The sequence below is a fragment of the Hirsutella rhossiliensis genome (genome assembly GCF_020360975.1).
Source record: "Hirsutella rhossiliensis strain HR02 chromosome Unknown scaffold00005, whole genome shotgun sequence".
Taxonomy (NCBI): domain Eukaryota; kingdom Fungi; phylum Ascomycota; class Sordariomycetes; order Hypocreales; family Ophiocordycipitaceae; genus Hirsutella; species Hirsutella rhossiliensis.
The window spans coordinates 4,180,280-4,196,332 of record NW_025408671.1 but is presented as its reverse complement, the minus strand read 5'-3'; the positions used below and the strand labels follow the sequence as shown (position 1 = coordinate 4,196,332).

At 58.5% G+C, this 16,053-nt stretch overlaps 6 protein-coding genes across 6 annotated transcripts; 3 read left to right on the top strand and 3 right to left on the bottom strand.

Moving 5' to 3' along the window:
• Nucleotides 1–169: 169 nt before the first annotated feature.
• On the bottom strand, nucleotides 170–975 carry HRG_05954 (uncharacterized protein; the record flags this gene model as incomplete). The annotated part of the gene is made up of 2 exons (XM_044864425.1): nucleotides 170–652; nucleotides 793–975. The coding sequence occupies 2 exons, from the start codon at nucleotides 973–975 to the stop codon at nucleotides 170–172; spliced, it is 666 nt and encodes a 221-aa protein (XP_044720957.1).
• Nucleotides 976–1,802: 827 nt separating this feature from the next.
• HRG_05953 (uncharacterized protein) lies at nucleotides 1,803–2,738 on the top strand (the record flags this gene model as incomplete). The annotated part of the gene is made up of 4 exons (XM_044864424.1): nucleotides 1,803–1,817; nucleotides 1,881–2,028; nucleotides 2,105–2,549; nucleotides 2,726–2,738. The coding sequence occupies 4 exons, from the start codon at nucleotides 1,803–1,805 to the stop codon at nucleotides 2,736–2,738; spliced, it is 621 nt and encodes a 206-aa protein (XP_044720956.1).
• A 595-nt stretch (nucleotides 2,739–3,333) lies between these two features.
• HRG_05952 (uncharacterized protein) lies at nucleotides 3,334–3,775 on the bottom strand (the record flags this gene model as incomplete). Its single annotated transcript, XM_044864423.1, has 2 exons — nucleotides 3,334–3,575; nucleotides 3,628–3,775. The coding sequence occupies 2 exons, from the start codon at nucleotides 3,773–3,775 to the stop codon at nucleotides 3,334–3,336; spliced, it is 390 nt and encodes a 129-aa protein (XP_044720955.1).
• A 3,510-nt stretch (nucleotides 3,776–7,285) lies between these two features.
• On the top strand, nucleotides 7,286–9,185 carry HRG_05951 (calreticulin family domain-containing protein; the record flags this gene model as incomplete). The annotated part of the gene is made up of 5 exons (XM_044864422.1): nucleotides 7,286–7,390; nucleotides 7,471–7,762; nucleotides 7,839–8,422; nucleotides 8,474–8,623; nucleotides 8,682–9,185. 5 exons carry the CDS (start codon nucleotides 7,286–7,288, stop codon nucleotides 9,183–9,185), a joined length of 1,635 nt encoding a protein of 544 aa, XP_044720954.1.
• Nucleotides 9,186–10,287: 1,102 nt separating this feature from the next.
• HRG_05950 (aldehyde dehydrogenase family domain-containing protein) lies at nucleotides 10,288–12,025 on the top strand (the record flags this gene model as incomplete). Its single annotated transcript, XM_044864421.1, has 2 exons — nucleotides 10,288–10,873; nucleotides 10,971–12,025. 2 exons carry the CDS (start codon nucleotides 10,288–10,290, stop codon nucleotides 12,023–12,025), a joined length of 1,641 nt encoding a protein of 546 aa, XP_044720953.1.
• A 679-nt stretch (nucleotides 12,026–12,704) lies between these two features.
• On the bottom strand, nucleotides 12,705–14,919 carry HRG_05949 (FAD binding domain-containing protein; the record flags this gene model as incomplete). Its single annotated transcript, XM_044864420.1, has 4 exons — nucleotides 12,705–13,003; nucleotides 13,079–14,119; nucleotides 14,173–14,552; nucleotides 14,651–14,919. The coding sequence occupies 4 exons, from the start codon at nucleotides 14,917–14,919 to the stop codon at nucleotides 12,705–12,707; spliced, it is 1,989 nt and encodes a 662-aa protein (XP_044720952.1).
• Between the last annotated feature and the right edge of the window lie 1,134 nt (nucleotides 14,920–16,053).

Genomic DNA, 16,053 nt, shown 5'->3' with positions numbered 1-16,053 from the left:
CCCTTTACTCCCCCCCTTGATTACCCCTGGTCCACCAACCAACCCCCTCACCCTCTTTCTGTCTCAACTTTCTTGTTTGATAACCCGGAATCGAAAATAGCATGAAAGCAGACACCATCTTCGGATCTCAAGATCTATGGGGTGGAGAAACATGCCACTCCGTCAGGTCCTAGTCCCTGACGTACCGGCTCTCCACGCCGAGCAGCGGCTTTCGACGAAGCCACACCACCCGCTGCCGGCCCGCCTCCCCTTCCCCATCTCCATCGTCGTCATCGTCGTCATCGTCCTTGTTCCCCGCCCCCGCAGCCGGATCCCAGTACACCACCCAGCACGGAAGCCCCCCATTCGCCTCGTCTGGCTCCCGCCGGGCGACGAAGCCCCCCGGCCCGCCCTCGAGCGTCAACCACGTCTCGTCGTCGCTCCAGCCCCAGGGCCCGATGACGTGACCGATCGTGTCCTTGCGTCCGCCGTGCCGCACCGCCCCCGTCTGCCCGTCGACGTAGATCCAGTTGAGCATGGGCGGGTCGTCGGCAATGGTGCTGACCAGGCCCTGGTGCTGCTCCGGCCCAGGGTAAGGGAAGTAGTATCCGCAGAATCGGTGGCCCGCGGCTTGCTGCTTCTGATGCTGCGTCTCGGCTACATCCAACACCAGCTTCACCCTCGCGCCTCCCCACCTTCATCGTCAGCATTGCCCCTTGAGATCCTCCTCCTCTCCCGCAAAGCCGGTACGGCTGGTTTGGGGGAGAGGAAAGAGACGAAGGGGGGAAGGGGGGAAGGGGGGAACGCTCTCACCCGTCCGCCTCGAAGGACACAGATGCCCAGCTCGCGAAATCCCTGCTGGCACGGAACCATGGCGGCAAGGTGGAACTTGACCTGCGACTTGGCTGCTGCGTTCTGCCTTTTCTGCGCGCTCACCGCTTGCCCGACCCCCGTCACCGTCGGGATGGCCGCGATGGCAAGCAATCCAATGACCATTCTGGAAGAAGACGGCGAGAGAGCGAGGAAACGATTAGTGTCTGGGTGTGTGCGAGTGTGCAATGCCCTGTTTTCCCTGCCTTTTTGCTTGTAAGTGTCCATTGAAACAGCCATGACGTTGGTTCCTTTTGAACCACCTACGAGGCGGCATCATCTCGATCCCCCCGGATATGCACGTAAGTTTCCACGTTTTCCTTCACTCCAGCCACCCACCGCAGTAGTCTGGGACCACTTCCATCCATGCACACAATCAAGTATGCGAGCATGTACGGGCCCCCTGTTCAATGTCAGCAGATGGTCCAGGGAGGTCCCTTTGCTCCAACACACGCCCCCCCCCCCCCCCTTTTCCATCCCTGGGGGTGACGTGGGCGAGCATGCAGGCAGGACACGGCATCATCAGTAGGGCCCAATATGCTTCTTGACAGGCGGCGCGAACAAGTTGTCTTGCGTCATAGCCGTCCAGGGTCGCCTAGGTCCCCATCGTGGCCGTCTTGTACTCGGCTTGCCAATAACCGGCGTCTTGTGGGCAAGGATAGTGATATCATCCCCTAAACCCATCCGCTTCGATGTGACATCAGGGTTGGAGTCGGCCTTCCTGGTTTCTTCTCAGCCTGTCAGTCGTGAACCACGGAACAAAAACAGGATCTGCGTCTTCTGCTCATAGTCATACCACCAGACGAATCCCTTACGTGACGAGCATCGTAGGAAACGGCGATATTCGGCATCAAGTAGAGCTCATCTTCCCCACCGACTCGCTTTGATTCCCAGTATCCTATCAGCTCGGGCCTCACGATCCTCCTCTTTCTCATTCCCCCTGGTCAACGATCATGGCCGCTCAAAACGTAAGTCCAGCCGTGATTGCGCAAGTCCAGTGAGCCCAGGCTGGGTATTGACGCATGTCCCAGGAACAGCAACAAGAACAATCGCCCGGCAAAAACGACGCCAAGGCCCCTGAACAGGGGAACGGCGAGCCAAAGCCGAGCCCGGACAAGACTGAGGAGCAGAGCGCTCAGCAGAAGAAGAGCAAGAGCGAGGAGGCCGAAGACGGGTCTGGTGAGCGCGACTTTCGTGCCTCTGTTGGACAATGTACTGCGTGACAGCTGGTGACCGGAAAGCTGACGCCAGCCAGACGGTGAATCCGGCGGCGAGTTTGAAGATGCCGAAGATGACGACGACGATGATTATGACGAGGACGATGACGACGATGACGCTGAGTTGAGCGACGATAGAACCAGCGACGAGGAGGAAGAGGAAGAAGCTCAGCCCGCAACGCCCGAGGACGTCGGCCGCCAGCAGCAAGACAAGACGGCCCTGTCTCGCCCCAAGAAACAGCGGCCGGCCTGGCTCGATGAGAAGCAAGACCAGCAACTGGCCCGCGGGAACCAGAGGCCGCAGCAACAACAGCAGCAGCTGCAGCAGCAGCAGCAGAACCAACAACAGAACCAACAGCAGAATCAGCAAGAGGGTAAAAAGGACGACGGCAAGAACCCGCTCAAGCTGCGGCTCGATCTAAACCTCGATATAGAGATTGAGCTGCGGGCCCGCATCCACGGCGACCTGACGCTGTCTTTACTGTGCGTCCCCCACCCCTTTACCCCTGTTGACCCCTTTCCCACTTCCCGTTTCCCATTTCCCCCGTCCACCTCTTGGCTTGTCTTCTTCCACCGGAAGATGAAAAGAAAAGACACATGACGAGACCTTTTCTAAACAAAACCTATACAAGGACATGAAAGTTTAGCTGACCGTATAGCGACATGGACTGATATTTTCAAAGGGAGGGGCTTTGACCCATGGTCCGAGGCAAACGCTTGTCAAGCGGTTTTCTTATTGTCCTTTGCTTTCTTTTCTTTTAGCTATGAACACTGCGTGTCACGCTCATGTCGAATACTTTGACGAAGAAGCATCGGGACGGGGGATACCATTCGTGTCGGAACCAGACGCCGAAATAGCGTAATTATCATCTTCTCTCATCGTCGCCGCCGTGGCAACATTTCATGGCGTTTGCGCCCAGGCTTTTCACACCGACGGCGGGCAGACTGTCATCAGTTCAAGTCCAGAGTCGAGCGTGTCATGCTCAAAGGGCCCTATTCTTTCTCAATGACGACGAGACACTCGCAGTACTTGATAACGTAACGTCTTTATCGGCTCCTTATTAAAAATATCAATGCAATTGAGTTTTGAGTCTCATTATCATCAGCATTTTAAGAGCGACCGTCGCGCCATGCCATGGCAATGGGCAAAGTAAAGATACACGAACGCCGCGGCCTGGGAACAGGACGTCGCGTATGTTGGACAGGCGGCCCAACCTGTGAACATGTCCTGGTCTGGGACTCCAGAGCCTACTGTCCTCCCTCAAAGTCAGTAGCCGCGAGGATTCCCGTAGCCTCCAGGTTTACGTCCACCGTACCGAGGGCCGCCGGGCTTGTAACCGCCCGTGGGTTTAGTTCCGTTGCCCTTGTACTGATATTGCAAGAAGAGGTTGTGAATGGCCTTGTTCAGGGTATCAATCGTCATGGTGGCCCGATCCAGTGGCTTTCCAAAGGCGGGCTCTTCTTTGCCGACCTCTTTCAACAGCATGACGGCCTTGTCAAGGTGTTCCTCTATTCGATGGTAAGACAAGCTAGCCCGAGCATTCTCTTGGAGACGACTTACTTATCATGGTTCCCTTCTCCTGGACAGAGGCCGAGATCCCTACCGTGCCAGACGTCATGGACAAGTCATTTCTCATGCCCGTTGCTGGACTCGCCAACCCGCAGCCAGCCAGGTTGACCAAGAGAACAGTGGCCAAAGTAAACTTCATTATGCCGAGAAACGCAAAGCGACTACCCGGATGTCTTTTGTTGGATGAAATATGGATCAAAGGGCAGGATCACGTCGAGGGCAAAAGCTTGGCCGAATTAAGCCACACGCAAGTCAACGACAGTGCATGGAGGTAGCCGGGGAGCCGAGTTGGTCACGACGGGGTGAAGTTTCTTATACTACAGGTCAACGCGCGCTGCCCATTCTATCCCAATCGTGATTGAGTGTGACGGAGAAAATCCAGCGGAGGGTGTTTCGGACGATCTCATGCGTCAGCTTGGGGGACGCTGATGATGGAAAGCAAAGGCCTGCCATAGTTGCTTGATGCCGAGGCGCATTGCCGGGCGAGACAGTGCGCTTTCTTGCGGCAAGAGGAATGGCAGAGTCTCGACATTGACAGGGTGGAGGGTTTCGCCGTCCCGAGTGAGTTTGGAGTTCGGCCAAGCCGGTGGCTACGATGATTGAGAGCACAGCCGGGGAGAATGTCCGGGCCTACCAGAAAGTAGCCGCTCAAGCCAATGGCAAGGCGTGCCCGCGAACGCCCGTCCCTGTACAGAGACCCTATGGAAGTTGGTGGCTTCCAGGGTTGGCGACACGCTCCATGGGCGTGGCGACAAAGGCCAAGTCGCGCCCTTTCGGTGAGAGTTGAGGCGTACGTATGGCTACCCTGCCGAGGAACCCTGCTGGTGGACTGCCGCCGATCGGGGACGATGCTAGCAGCTGGAGCTTGGACGGGGAATGGAGACAGCCTCCCTGTGGACAAGGCAGCCAGCCATTGCAATGCATGACGCCCAGCATGCCAGTGCCCCATGGTCAACGGGCAAAAGTGGCCTTGCCGAGCAGGGAACACGTTCAGGTCCATCTCCCGGCGTCGGCGCGCCTCGACGGCACGGAGAGACATGTCGATGGAATGCACAGCGTGCGGCCACGTTGGCGGGCTGACGATCCATTCCGCCCGCCCCCTTCACGTCGGTCGCCGAACTCATCTATTTGTAGCTTGCCCTGGGACGATTTTTAGAGATGGCGTTTGAGGGCAAACAATGGAGGGAGGGCGACCTGAGGAAGCACAGAAGTCGCCATGGGAGGATACCGGATGAATATTGACTTCAATGTGAGTAGTATGATGGCTCAATTGTAGGTTGGATGGGTCTGTCGCGACATTATGAGCCAGGTTAGAAAGAGGACAGCGCAGGGTAACGTTGAAGTCGTGATAAGGTCAAGACGACAGGAGCAAGTCATGTGACCGTCTCGCAGCATCGCGCCCCCCCTCCTTCCCCCTTTTTGCTCGACTACGCCACGGCGGCTGCCGTTCTTGGAGAGATGTCGTTGAGAGATGTCGTTGAGCAGGAACTCTTCCTCGTCTTGAGCCCAATTGTTGGTGGCGGTCGCCGAGCGCCTCAGCCTGCCAGGTATCGGGGACGAAGCGCGAAGAAGCCCGTCTTTTGTGCTCAGGGCCAACGTCTGACTCGGGACACTTGCGACACCAACCCACTGCTTCACTGTGTTGACGGGATGATTTTGGGCCTCAATTCTCTTCAGTCCATTGCGTGAAGCTGGGTCTGTCCGTAGCCGAGACAAAACTTGAATTTGCCCCCCACTCGGTCGAGTCCTACCCTGTATCTACAGCTCTATGGAGGCATTTGAGATGGGCAAAGGTGTCTAGACGCCTCGAATGATGGCTTCGTCACGGGATGCCAGGCCGTGGTCGATTGGAGCTTCACACTACAGTTACAGAAGGAAGAATTGAAGCTTGTGCACATCATGGCCATGACCGCCTCCAACAAGTCAGAGTGCAACCGTTTTCTACCACGGGTTTCTGGCGAGTGCCCGCGCAGGTGCACGTTCTACCAATGTAAAGGAGCTCCTCGAAAGGCGAGACACGGATGGCCAGCCACTGACCACTCAGAAGAACTCCATGGAGCCGGGTTACCACTATCTAGACATTCAAAAGAGGTCGGGTCCGGGTGATTTCGTCGGCGCGACTTATCGCCAAACGAAGGCGAGGTCTCGCGAACTGTAAAACACTGAATCCAAGGCTCGAGGGTGTCGAGCAGCCCGGGCTTGAGCCAGGCCAGTGACATGTGATTCAAGAGAGAGCCCCGGAGCGCAGAACCAGTCTATTCGGAGGCCGGCCGCGGAGCATAGCCTTGATGGCGCCGGGCGGCTGGGATATGAACAAAGATTGCAATTGTCTTCCTGCCATTGCCAAAAGCGAGACGCGTGCTCTCCCTCGGGCAAGACAGTCAGTCCCTCGACGGGAGCTGGCAGTTGTTCCCGCATGTCTCATCCATGGTATTCAAGAAAGCTAGTTTCTCCTTCCTAGCACCAGACATGGGAATGTCAAGCGGAGAACATGAATGCGCGTAGGGACACAGTTTCCTGGAACAAAGCGACGCGTTCTGGACAATCGGCAAAGAGGGCGGCTGCGGAAATGAACAATGCCGAGCCGTGAACAAAGCAATAGGGGGTGGGGGCGGTTTGCTTTGTCGACGTGGCCTCGTCCCTTTAGCCCATGTCTCTCCGGCACCGATGACGGATCTCGTGTGATCGGCTGTCTCATTGGACACGGAGCTGTTAAGGGCCTCTGTGGGCGTTTGCCGGTTCGTGAGCATGCGAAGCTTCAGGCACTGGCTTCGCAGGCGACACGTGCTGCGAACGTCACTGTTCCCTGCCAAGCATCGAGTGTCCATGGACATCTGTCTGTGTTGCAACTGTTAATGAATGTCAGTCTTGGCGCTATCGAGTCTCGTCTCTCTGGCCTATCGAGCGTGGTGGATTCTCGACGCTTCCATAGCTGACGGGCACTGTGTAGTGGCTACGTGTCTCTACGCCGTGGAAAGGCCACTGGAGGTACCCTGTGCTCTAGACCCCAAGGCGCTGGGCGGCCCCACACTACCCTGACTTCAAATTGATGCCCTCCAGGGCACTTCGGGCAAGCTTGGATAGGTATCCATCAACGTGCCAATGAAAACCCGTCTTTTGCATTGATTTGCAAGTAGCATCTCCTCGCCCCCCCATGGCAGGCAAGCGAGGTTGTGAGCTTGGCGCATAGACATGAGACTCAGTGCAACGACATGCCTGGCGACCCTTCCCAGCCTGCCTGGGGATCTTCGTGTAGCCTGAGCCACGCATCTACCTGGATTTGGTAAGCCATGTACAAGCTTGGAGCCGGCGTCGCTCTCCCGCTGGGAGACTCTCTTCCCCCACTCTCAAGGTACCCCCTCCCAGACAGGTACATGCTCCTCGTGGCAGGCACCCTCCGTCAAGTGTCCATTCCGGGCTACCAACTACGTGTCCTCAGTTGCCAGGCTACGTACCTGGCCGCCTTCTTTTAAACCGACGTATCTTCTTCCACCTCACGGCGTAGACTTTCCCCCTCTTCGAGCGCTGGCCCGTTGGCGACTTCTTTCTTCTCCTCCACCCACCACGTCTCTGCCCGTGCCTGTCTCTGTCCTCCATCGCCTCCATCTCCCACCTGCCTCAGCATCTGCGCAGTGCGCCGTAGCCCGCAATGAAGTTCAACGCTGTCGCGGCTGCCGCCCTCCTGGCTGGCACCGCTCGTGCCGACGAGGCCCAGAAACCGCTGACTGCTGCCGAGAAGCTTCCTTCATTCACCGTGAGTCCTGCGCGCCTCTTCGCCTCGACTCGAGGCGCAACCCTCGTGATGCAATCCCTTCAGCGCTGACACACCGCCAGCCCACCACCTTGAAGGCTCCCTTCCTCGAGCAGTTCACCGATGACTGGGACAAGCGATGGAAGCCCTCGCATGCCAAAAAGGACATGAAGGATGCCGCCAAAGAAGGAGAGGACTGGGCCTACGTCGGCGAGTGGGCCGTTGAGGAGCCCGTCAAGTACAAGGGTATCGAGGGCGACAAGGGCCTCGTCGTCAAGAACCCGGCTGCCCACCATGCTATTTCGGCAAAGTTCCCCAAGAAGATTGACAACAAGGGCAAGACTCTCGTGGTCCAGTACGAGGTCAAGCTTCAGAGTGAGCACATGCCCCCATAATTTCCCTCGCTCCCCGCAGACAACCAGTCGTGCTCATTACCTTTGCCCGCAATCAGATGGCCTCGAGTGTGGCGGCGCCTACATGAAGCTGCTGCGCGACAACAAGGCCCTTCACCAGGAAGAGTTCAGCAACACGACCCCCTACGTCGTCATGTTTGGCCCCGACAAGTGCGGCCACACGAACAAGGTTCACTTCATAATCAACCACAAGAATCCCAAGACGGGCGAATACGAGGAGAAGCATCTGTCTTCGCCCCCGACCGCCAAGATTGTCAAGACCACTGAGCTCTACACTCTGATTGTCCACCCCAACAACACCTACGCCATCAAGCAGAACCGCGAGGAGATCAAGTCCGGCTCGCTCTTCGAGGACTTCCATCCGGAAATCAACCCGCCCGCGGAGATTGACGACCCCAAAGACTCCAAGCCTGATGACTGGGTCGACAAGGCCCGCATCCCCGACCCCGAGGCCAAGAAGCCCGAGGATTGGGATGAGGATGCCCCGTACCAAATCGTCGACGAGGATGCCACCAAGCCCGAGGACTGGCTCGAGAACGAGACCGCCACTGTCCCCGACCCCGAGGCCCAGAAGCCCAAGGACTGGAGTGATGACGAGGACGGCGACTGGGAGGCTCCTCAAGTCCCCAACCCCAAGTGCGCTGATGTCTCTGGCTGTGGCCCCTGGAACAAGCCCCTCAAGAAGAACCCCGACTACAAGGGCAAGTGGACTGCCCCTTACATTGAGAATCCCGACTACAAGGGCCCCTGGTACCCTCGCAAGATCAAGAACCCCGACTTCTACGAGGACAAGACCCCGGCCAACCTGGAGCCCATGGGAGCTGTGAGTACCAGTGAGACGCGTGTCCGCTTGTCCAGCGTGCTGACCAACTCTTGCGCAGATCGGCTTTGAGATCTGGACCATGCAAAGTGACATTCTCTTTGACAACATCTACATCGGTCACTCGGTCGAGGACGCTGACAAGCTGGCTGAGGAGACGTTTGCCATCAAGCATCCCCAGGAGAAGAAGCTGGCCGATGCCGACAAGCCCAAGGAAGATGAAAAGCCCAAATCGCCCTCGGACCTCAGCTTCCTCGACGACCCCGTCCTTTACATCAAGGAGAAGCTCGACCTCTTCTTCACGATTGGCCGACAGAACCCGATTGAGGCCATCAAGTTTGTTCCCGAGGTTGCTGGTGGCATCGTTGCAGTGGCGGTGACGCTGATTGCGCTCGTCTTGGGCCTGGTTGGCATGGGCGGCTCTTCGCCCGCTGTTCAGAAGGCTGTCGGCGACGCCAAGGACAAGGCCCAGGATGCTAAGGACGCGGCGGCCGAGGCCATCGCGACCGGGTCCGAGAAGGCCAAGGCGGAGGTGACGAAGCGCACGACTCGCAGCCAGACCTAGGCGCTGACGCGAAGAGCGAGGGATCGACGTCGGAGGAGGGCGTAGCGAACCGAGAGGGCGGCTCTTGGGCGCCCTCTGTAGCTTGTGTGAGGAAGCTGGGTGGCCCGGCGTCGGAGGAGGCAGCGGGAGAAGAAAGGTACGGAAAGGCATCAAGGCGATGAAAACAGAGCGCAATGTCACGGCGGCTAGTTGGGATTGTGTTTGCAAGTTGGGATGCAAAGGGGTGGAGGACAGGGCCTGGCGCACAAGTTTTCAAAGGAAACGCGCCTTTTGCGCGCAGGAAACCCCACGTGTATGTATATCATGTAGGCGCAACGACGCAAACTGACTTGAAACTGAAATGTTGACCAGACGGGATGTTTTGATGTAGCTGACGACGGTGATGTCGAAGTGCGAGGTCGGAGTCGTATCCGAGTTACGTAAAGCGGGAGCGGGGTCGGAACGGAGCGGGCGACATCGGTAACTCATGTACCAGTACATGTACCTGATGCACGGAGCATTGGCATTGGCAGTGATCTGTTGCTGTGCGTGTCGGACCAGTGGTCTGACTGTCAGTGGCCTGCTTGGAAGAGCCACGTCGGTCCTCCCCTCGTGTTTTGCAGAGGGAGGAGGCATGTACCGACAGAGAAGTCACGGAGCAAAGGGCGGCGGCGGGGGAGGGACTTTGGTGAACCATTCCCCACAAGGGCCCGGAACAGCTGTAGGTACCGACCGAGTACCAGATGCGAGGTGCATGTACGGAAGGTAATTAAGTCATGGTAGGGCGGCGGCAGGAGCCCTTGCCGACATCTGACATATAATAATGTAACTTGTGCCTTGGTATCTCCCCCTCCCTCCTTCTCAGCCATCTGCTCCTTCCCTCTGTCCGCGTATAGCCGCCGCTAAGGGTAGATGATAACTTATACCGGTGAGAGAAACGGAATCCCCGCCTCCCTCTCCCTCCACAGCCACGGATAGGCAAAGTCAAAGGTGCCTGGCTGCTCATGCAGAAGCTCGAGAGCAGCATCCCCCCCTCGTCATGCGCCGGTTTGTCTTGCGGAGCGTCTCTGCCAGCGCCTGTCGCCGTCCCGCCATCGCCCGCCCGCCCCTCTGCACGTCCACGATGCCCTCGCCCGGCTCCACGTCGGCGGCGTCGTCGGTCGCCGCGCGGAGGATCCATGCCACGGCCCAGCACCTCAAGCCCTCGGCCGCTCTGGCCTCGACGGCCACCAGCTACCCGACAACGCACGACAAGGTCCAGTCCGTGGAAAATACGCCTTACTTCATCGACAACCGCTTCGTCCAGTCCAAGGCCGACAAGTTCATTGACCTCGCCGACCCTGCCACCAACAACCTCGTCACCCGCGTCCCGCAGATGACCGACGACGAGATGAAGGCGGCCGTGGCCAGCGCTGAAAAGGCCTTTGACTCGTGGCGCCAGACAACCGTCCTTGCCCGCCAGCAAATCATGTTCCGCTTCGTCCAGCTCATCCGCGAAAACTGGGACCGCCTCGCCGCCAGCATCACTCTCGAGCAGGGTAAGACGTTTGCCGATGCAAAGGGCGACGTCCTGCGCGGTCTCCAGGTCGCAGAGGCCGCCATTGGCGCTCCTGAGCTGCTTAAGGGCGAGGTTCTCGAGGTGGCCAAGGACATGGAAACGAGGACGTATCGTGAGCCATTGGGCGTCGTCGCTGCCATCTGCCCCTTTAGTGAGTCTGGTCCCACACCCATATTTTTGCGAGCGTGTGTGTGTGTGTGTGTTTGAGCGGGAACAGGCAGAGACAACGGTGCTGACACGGCCACAAGACTTTCCCGCTATGATTCCTCTCTGGTGCATTCCCATCGCCACCATTACCGGCAACACTCTCATCCTCAAGCCCTCGGAGCGAGACCCCGGCGCCGCCATGATCCTCGCCGAGCTGGTTCAAAAGGCCGGCTTCCCCGAGGGCGTCGTCAACGTTATCCACGGTGCCCGCCGCACCGTCGACTTCATCCTCGACGAGCCCACCATCAAAGCCATCAGCTTCGTCGGCAGCAACGCGGCCGGCGAGTACATCTACAGCCGCGGCTCTGCCAACGGCAAGCGCGTGCAGGCAAACCTGGGCGCCAAGAACCACGCCGCCGTCCTTCCCGACTGCAACAAGAACCACTTCATCAACAGCGTCGTCGGCGCCGCCTTCGGGGCCGCCGGCCAGCGCTGCATGGCCCTCAGCACCCTCGTCATGGTGGGCGAGACCAAGGACTGGCTGCCCGAGGTGGCCGAGCGCGCTCGCGAGCTCAAGGTGGACGGGGGCTTCGAGGACGGCGCCGACCTCGGCCCCGTCATCTCGCCTGAGAGCAAGCAGCGCATCGAGAGCCTTATTGCGAGCGCCGAGAAGGAGGGCGCCACCGTCCTCCTCGATGGCCGCGGCCAAAAGCCGTCAAAGTACCCCAACGGCAACTTTGTCGGCCCGACCATCATCTCCAACGTGACGTCCGACATGACGTGCTACCGACAGGAGATCTTCGGGCCCGTCCTTGTCTGCCTCAACGTCGAGACGATTGACGACGCCATTGAGCTCATCAACGGCAACGAGTACGGCAACGGTGTGGCCATCTTCACGCGCTCAGGCGCCACGGCCGAGACGTTCCGCAAGAACATTCAGGCCGGCCAGGTGGGCGTCAACGTGCCCATCCCCGTGCCCCTGCCCATGTTCTCCTTTACCGGCAACAAGAAGAGCATCGCCGGCGGCGGTGCAAACACCTTTTACGGCAGGCCCGGCATCAACTTTTACACGCAGCTCAAAACGGTCACGTCGCTATGGCAGAGCTCAGACGCCGTGGCCAAAAAGGCTGCCGTCCACATGCCGACGCTGCAATGAGAGTGCTGTAGTGAGAGGCGTGGGCGAGTTTGATTGGCAGTTTAGTGGCGAGAAGAATGGGAATGGGGATGTTTCTTGTATGAAAGAAAAGTGGTCAGAAACAAGAGAGATTGGTGCCCTGCTCTCTTTTCGGGGATAGCCATGTGATGACAATGAGAGGCATCTCCACGTACAAGGAGAACAAGCCACCAACTTACGGAGACGAGCTGCGTTACCAAGTGAGGGAAGAGGCCCAAGCAAAAATGCAACTTTCCTGCGTGCCTGTTTCCAGTCAAGCACGGCGAAACCGCCCCTGGCCACCAGGCCTTGGCTGGCTGGCTCTCTGCTCCTCTCGCTCTTCCTCCCCCGAAACAAAGCAAGTAAAAGAGGTAACTAATTACCATCTGTCTTTAAAAAGGTGTGCGGCGTGTGATCATATAAATGCTCATCTACCCCCTAAGTGTGTTCCAATTCTCAGCGCCAACTTCGCCGGATGCTCCTGTTTGCTGGGGAGGGGGAAATCAATAACAACATTCGAACCCCACGTTGAGCGACGCAATGACCAAGACAGATAAAATCAATAACAAAAATATGGGAACTTTGATCCACGAGCTTTCATTGGTGAAATGGACGTCTCGCGATGCCCGAAGAAAGGGGGGAGGGGATTCTAGGCAAGGATCGTTCGTCGGGCTCAGTGGTATCACGTCGTTGGCTTCGGAATCTGCATAAAGCCCCCATAGTAGTCGTCCACCCAACGCGCGGCTTCCACTCCGGCATCGTCGACGCTCGAGTCCCATCGGTCCACGGAACCTACGTAGCCATCCGGGCGTACGTTGACAATGGCTACTTCGCCCGGTTCGAGGCTGCCGAGCCACTTGTCGGTGCAGAGCTGACCCCTCGTGTCCTTCTCGGGTATGTCGTCGAGGTACAGCGTCCAACGGCTGTCCTGGAGCATGGCTGGAAGGTCGGATATTTCAATTTCCGCCTTGGCCATGGTTGCTGGTCCTCTTGTCAGCAGCACTTTCCTCTCTCGCGCTTTCTCGTCCACGTGACTCTTGGGAAGGGGGCACCTACTGATCAGTGCAAATGTGAACAGATGGCTGACGGCCGTGTACCGCTCGGGGCGGATGTAGACGTCTTCGGGGGACCCCAGTCGGGGCTGCGTGGCGTAGGATGCACTCGCGGCAGCCGAGATCTGGCTGACAAAGGAGCTGGTGTCGGCAATGGCGCGGCAAAAGGTTGTCAAGAAGGGCGCCGCTTGCTGCACGTCCCACATGAGCAAGAAGATGCGGAACTGGCCGAGCATGGGGATGTCGAGCTGCACGTCGACCGGGTTGGAGTCGATGTAGCGCGTAACCTTGGCGGGCGGGAGCAAACATCCCGGCCGGGCATCGCCGACGAGTGGGGGACCGTCCGACGAGCCCGCCCGATTGATGGAGCTATTGCCGTACTCGGCCCCGATGCCCGAGATGAAGCGAACGTTTGCTTTGAAGTTCTTGGCCAGAGCCACCGCGTCGCCGCCGGCAATCTGGTTGGCGTGCTCGTAGTCGAAGTTGACGAGATCCAGGGCGATCTTGCGCCGTTCCTTCTCGTAGCTCTCCAGCAGCTCCGGCTTGGCCAGACCGCGCACGGCGAGATTGAGCTTCCACGAGAGGTTCCACGAGTCGTGCATAGACGTGTTCATGCCCTGCGCCGCCTTGGGGGAGTGGGTGTGGCTGGCGTCGCCGGAGAGGAAGACGCGGGTTTTGGCATCCGCGAAGCGGCTCGCCACGCGCTGGCCGACCTGGTAGCGCCCGAACCATTCTATGTACCTCCAGTCGACGCTGAAGGGCGCCATGATCTTTCTTGCCTGTTGCATGACAAAGTTCTGGCCGAGCTGGCGCCGGTCCGTCGACGCGCAAGCCTTGAGCTCGATATAGAAGCGAGTCATATTTCTCTCGCGCGGAATGATGAGAATGGACCCATGCTCCTCGGAATACACCAGAGTCTTGGACCAAATGTCGGGGAAATTGGTAATGAGCTCGCCGTCCAGCACGCCCCAGATGGCGGCCTGGGACATGCCCACGGCCTCGACGTCGGGGATGCTCTTTCGAACCTTGGAGTGCGCTCCATCGCCTAAAACAGGGCGAGTCAGCCCGGCAGAGGGAGAGGGCGGAGGAACTACTCACAGCCCACCAGGTATCGGGTCAGGATTGTTCGCTTGTCGTGGGTGACGTTGATTCGACAGTTGACCTGTAGCTGGCCGGACTTGCCTGCAACATGGTCGTAGGAGTCGAAGGCCGTGTTTCGACGGACGTCTTTGCCTCGCTTCTTCATGTCGTCGATGAAGAGGCTCTCGACGATGCCCTGGTGGACCAGAAGGATGTAAGGGTCCAGGACGTCGATGATAGGGGGGTAGTGGACTTCACGACCCAGCCGATGAAGCGGTTCCTCGGCGGTGCTGCGCCAGAAGGAAATGTCGAAGACGCAGACGCCACGCTGAAGCAGGGTGTCGGCCAGGCGCAGCTGTCTGAACGTCTCGATGGTCTTCGGCTGGAGGCCATCTGCCCTGCGAGCGCACGCATGGGTAGTCAGCGCCAGTCGAGAAAGACTGGGGGTCAAGTAACGTCGCCGGGAGCGAGATGAGGGAGTAGCGGTGAGACCTACCTTCCCACGGGTGTATGGTCGGCCCTGTCATCAATGACCTCGACGTGGATGCCGCACCTGGTAAGAGTGGCGGCCAGCATGAGGCCTGCGGGACCGGCACCGACGATGCAGACCTGGCATTCCGCGGGAGGCTCGGGGAAGCTGCGCAGCATGGTGAGGTCGGCGACGGCGTCCATTTCCTGGTCCTCGTCGACGGGTGCGAGTTGGTGCTCGACGTCGACCAAGGGGGTGTCGAGCGCAGAGCTGCCGTCGAGTATGCCAGGCGCCATGTCGGCGGCAGCGGTGGGAGGAGGCGCGGAGAAGAGAGGTTCGGAGAGCACGAGATGAGAAGAAGGAGGGGGCGCCTGACGAGGCTGCGGACTGTGGAGCGAGTCGCGAGCTGAGCTGAAGAGCCTCAGCGGAGGGGGTGATGAGACGTGGTCAGTGGGTGCCCTGGATGGGCGTATGAGCGGCCTGGCGACGCCGTGTGCGTATCGAGTAGGTGACGGGCCCGAGCTGGAGATGTCGAAGCAGCACAGCAGAGAGATTAGAAGGCGTGAAAAGTCGGAGAAGCGACAGACAGTAATGACGGGTTGAAGCACGGGAGATGGCGAAGACGTGATTCAGGACACGATTGGGATTTCCGGCTGTGCCTTGGCCGTGCTCTCTCGGTGAGCCCCGAACAGGGCAGACCTGGTGACTGACTGACCGGCTGTATGTACGATTGCCCGAACCTATGGTGTATGTATGTCTAGGGTGCTCTGCCCGCCGGGCCCCGGAAGCGCCAAAGGGAAGGTCGGGTGAGAAGCTGTGCCTCGGAAAAGTGGAAGTTTCAGAGGAGCGGACGATTGGCGAGCTGGAGGTGCCGTCTTCTTTTTGAGGTGGGACAATATGAGACTAAGAGTACAGTGAGGAGAGGAAATGGGAAAAGGTGACGATGGCAGTCTTTTTTTTTGGGCGGCCTAACTAATCCATCAGGCAAGTACGGAGCAGTTTGAGGAAGGTACGATGAGACGGAGAGCCATTATAGGTGACGTACGTGCCATGGTCTCTTCTAAGTAAGGTACGAGCTGATACCTGAGGTACGCTGTATAGGGCCTCGCATTCGCAGGGAATCCAGTAGCCCAGACCTGTCCCAGGTACTAGAGCGTACCCCCGAAGGTCATAACGACATACATGTACACACGAGCCTCACACGATGCAGATGCACTGCGAGGCTACCTACCTACCTACCTAGTGGTTTCTGTACATGCTGTACCTGCCTGTCTCTAGGTACTAGGTAGTAGTGCGAAGCACAGCTCCAAGGCCCGAAGCGGGTGTGGAGAGACGTAACAGCCAGTCGTGAAATGGCCTTTATCGATGACCGGATTAGCTGGACGCATGTGCCTCCCCTTATATCTTCAGTATCTTTGTACGCACATTTT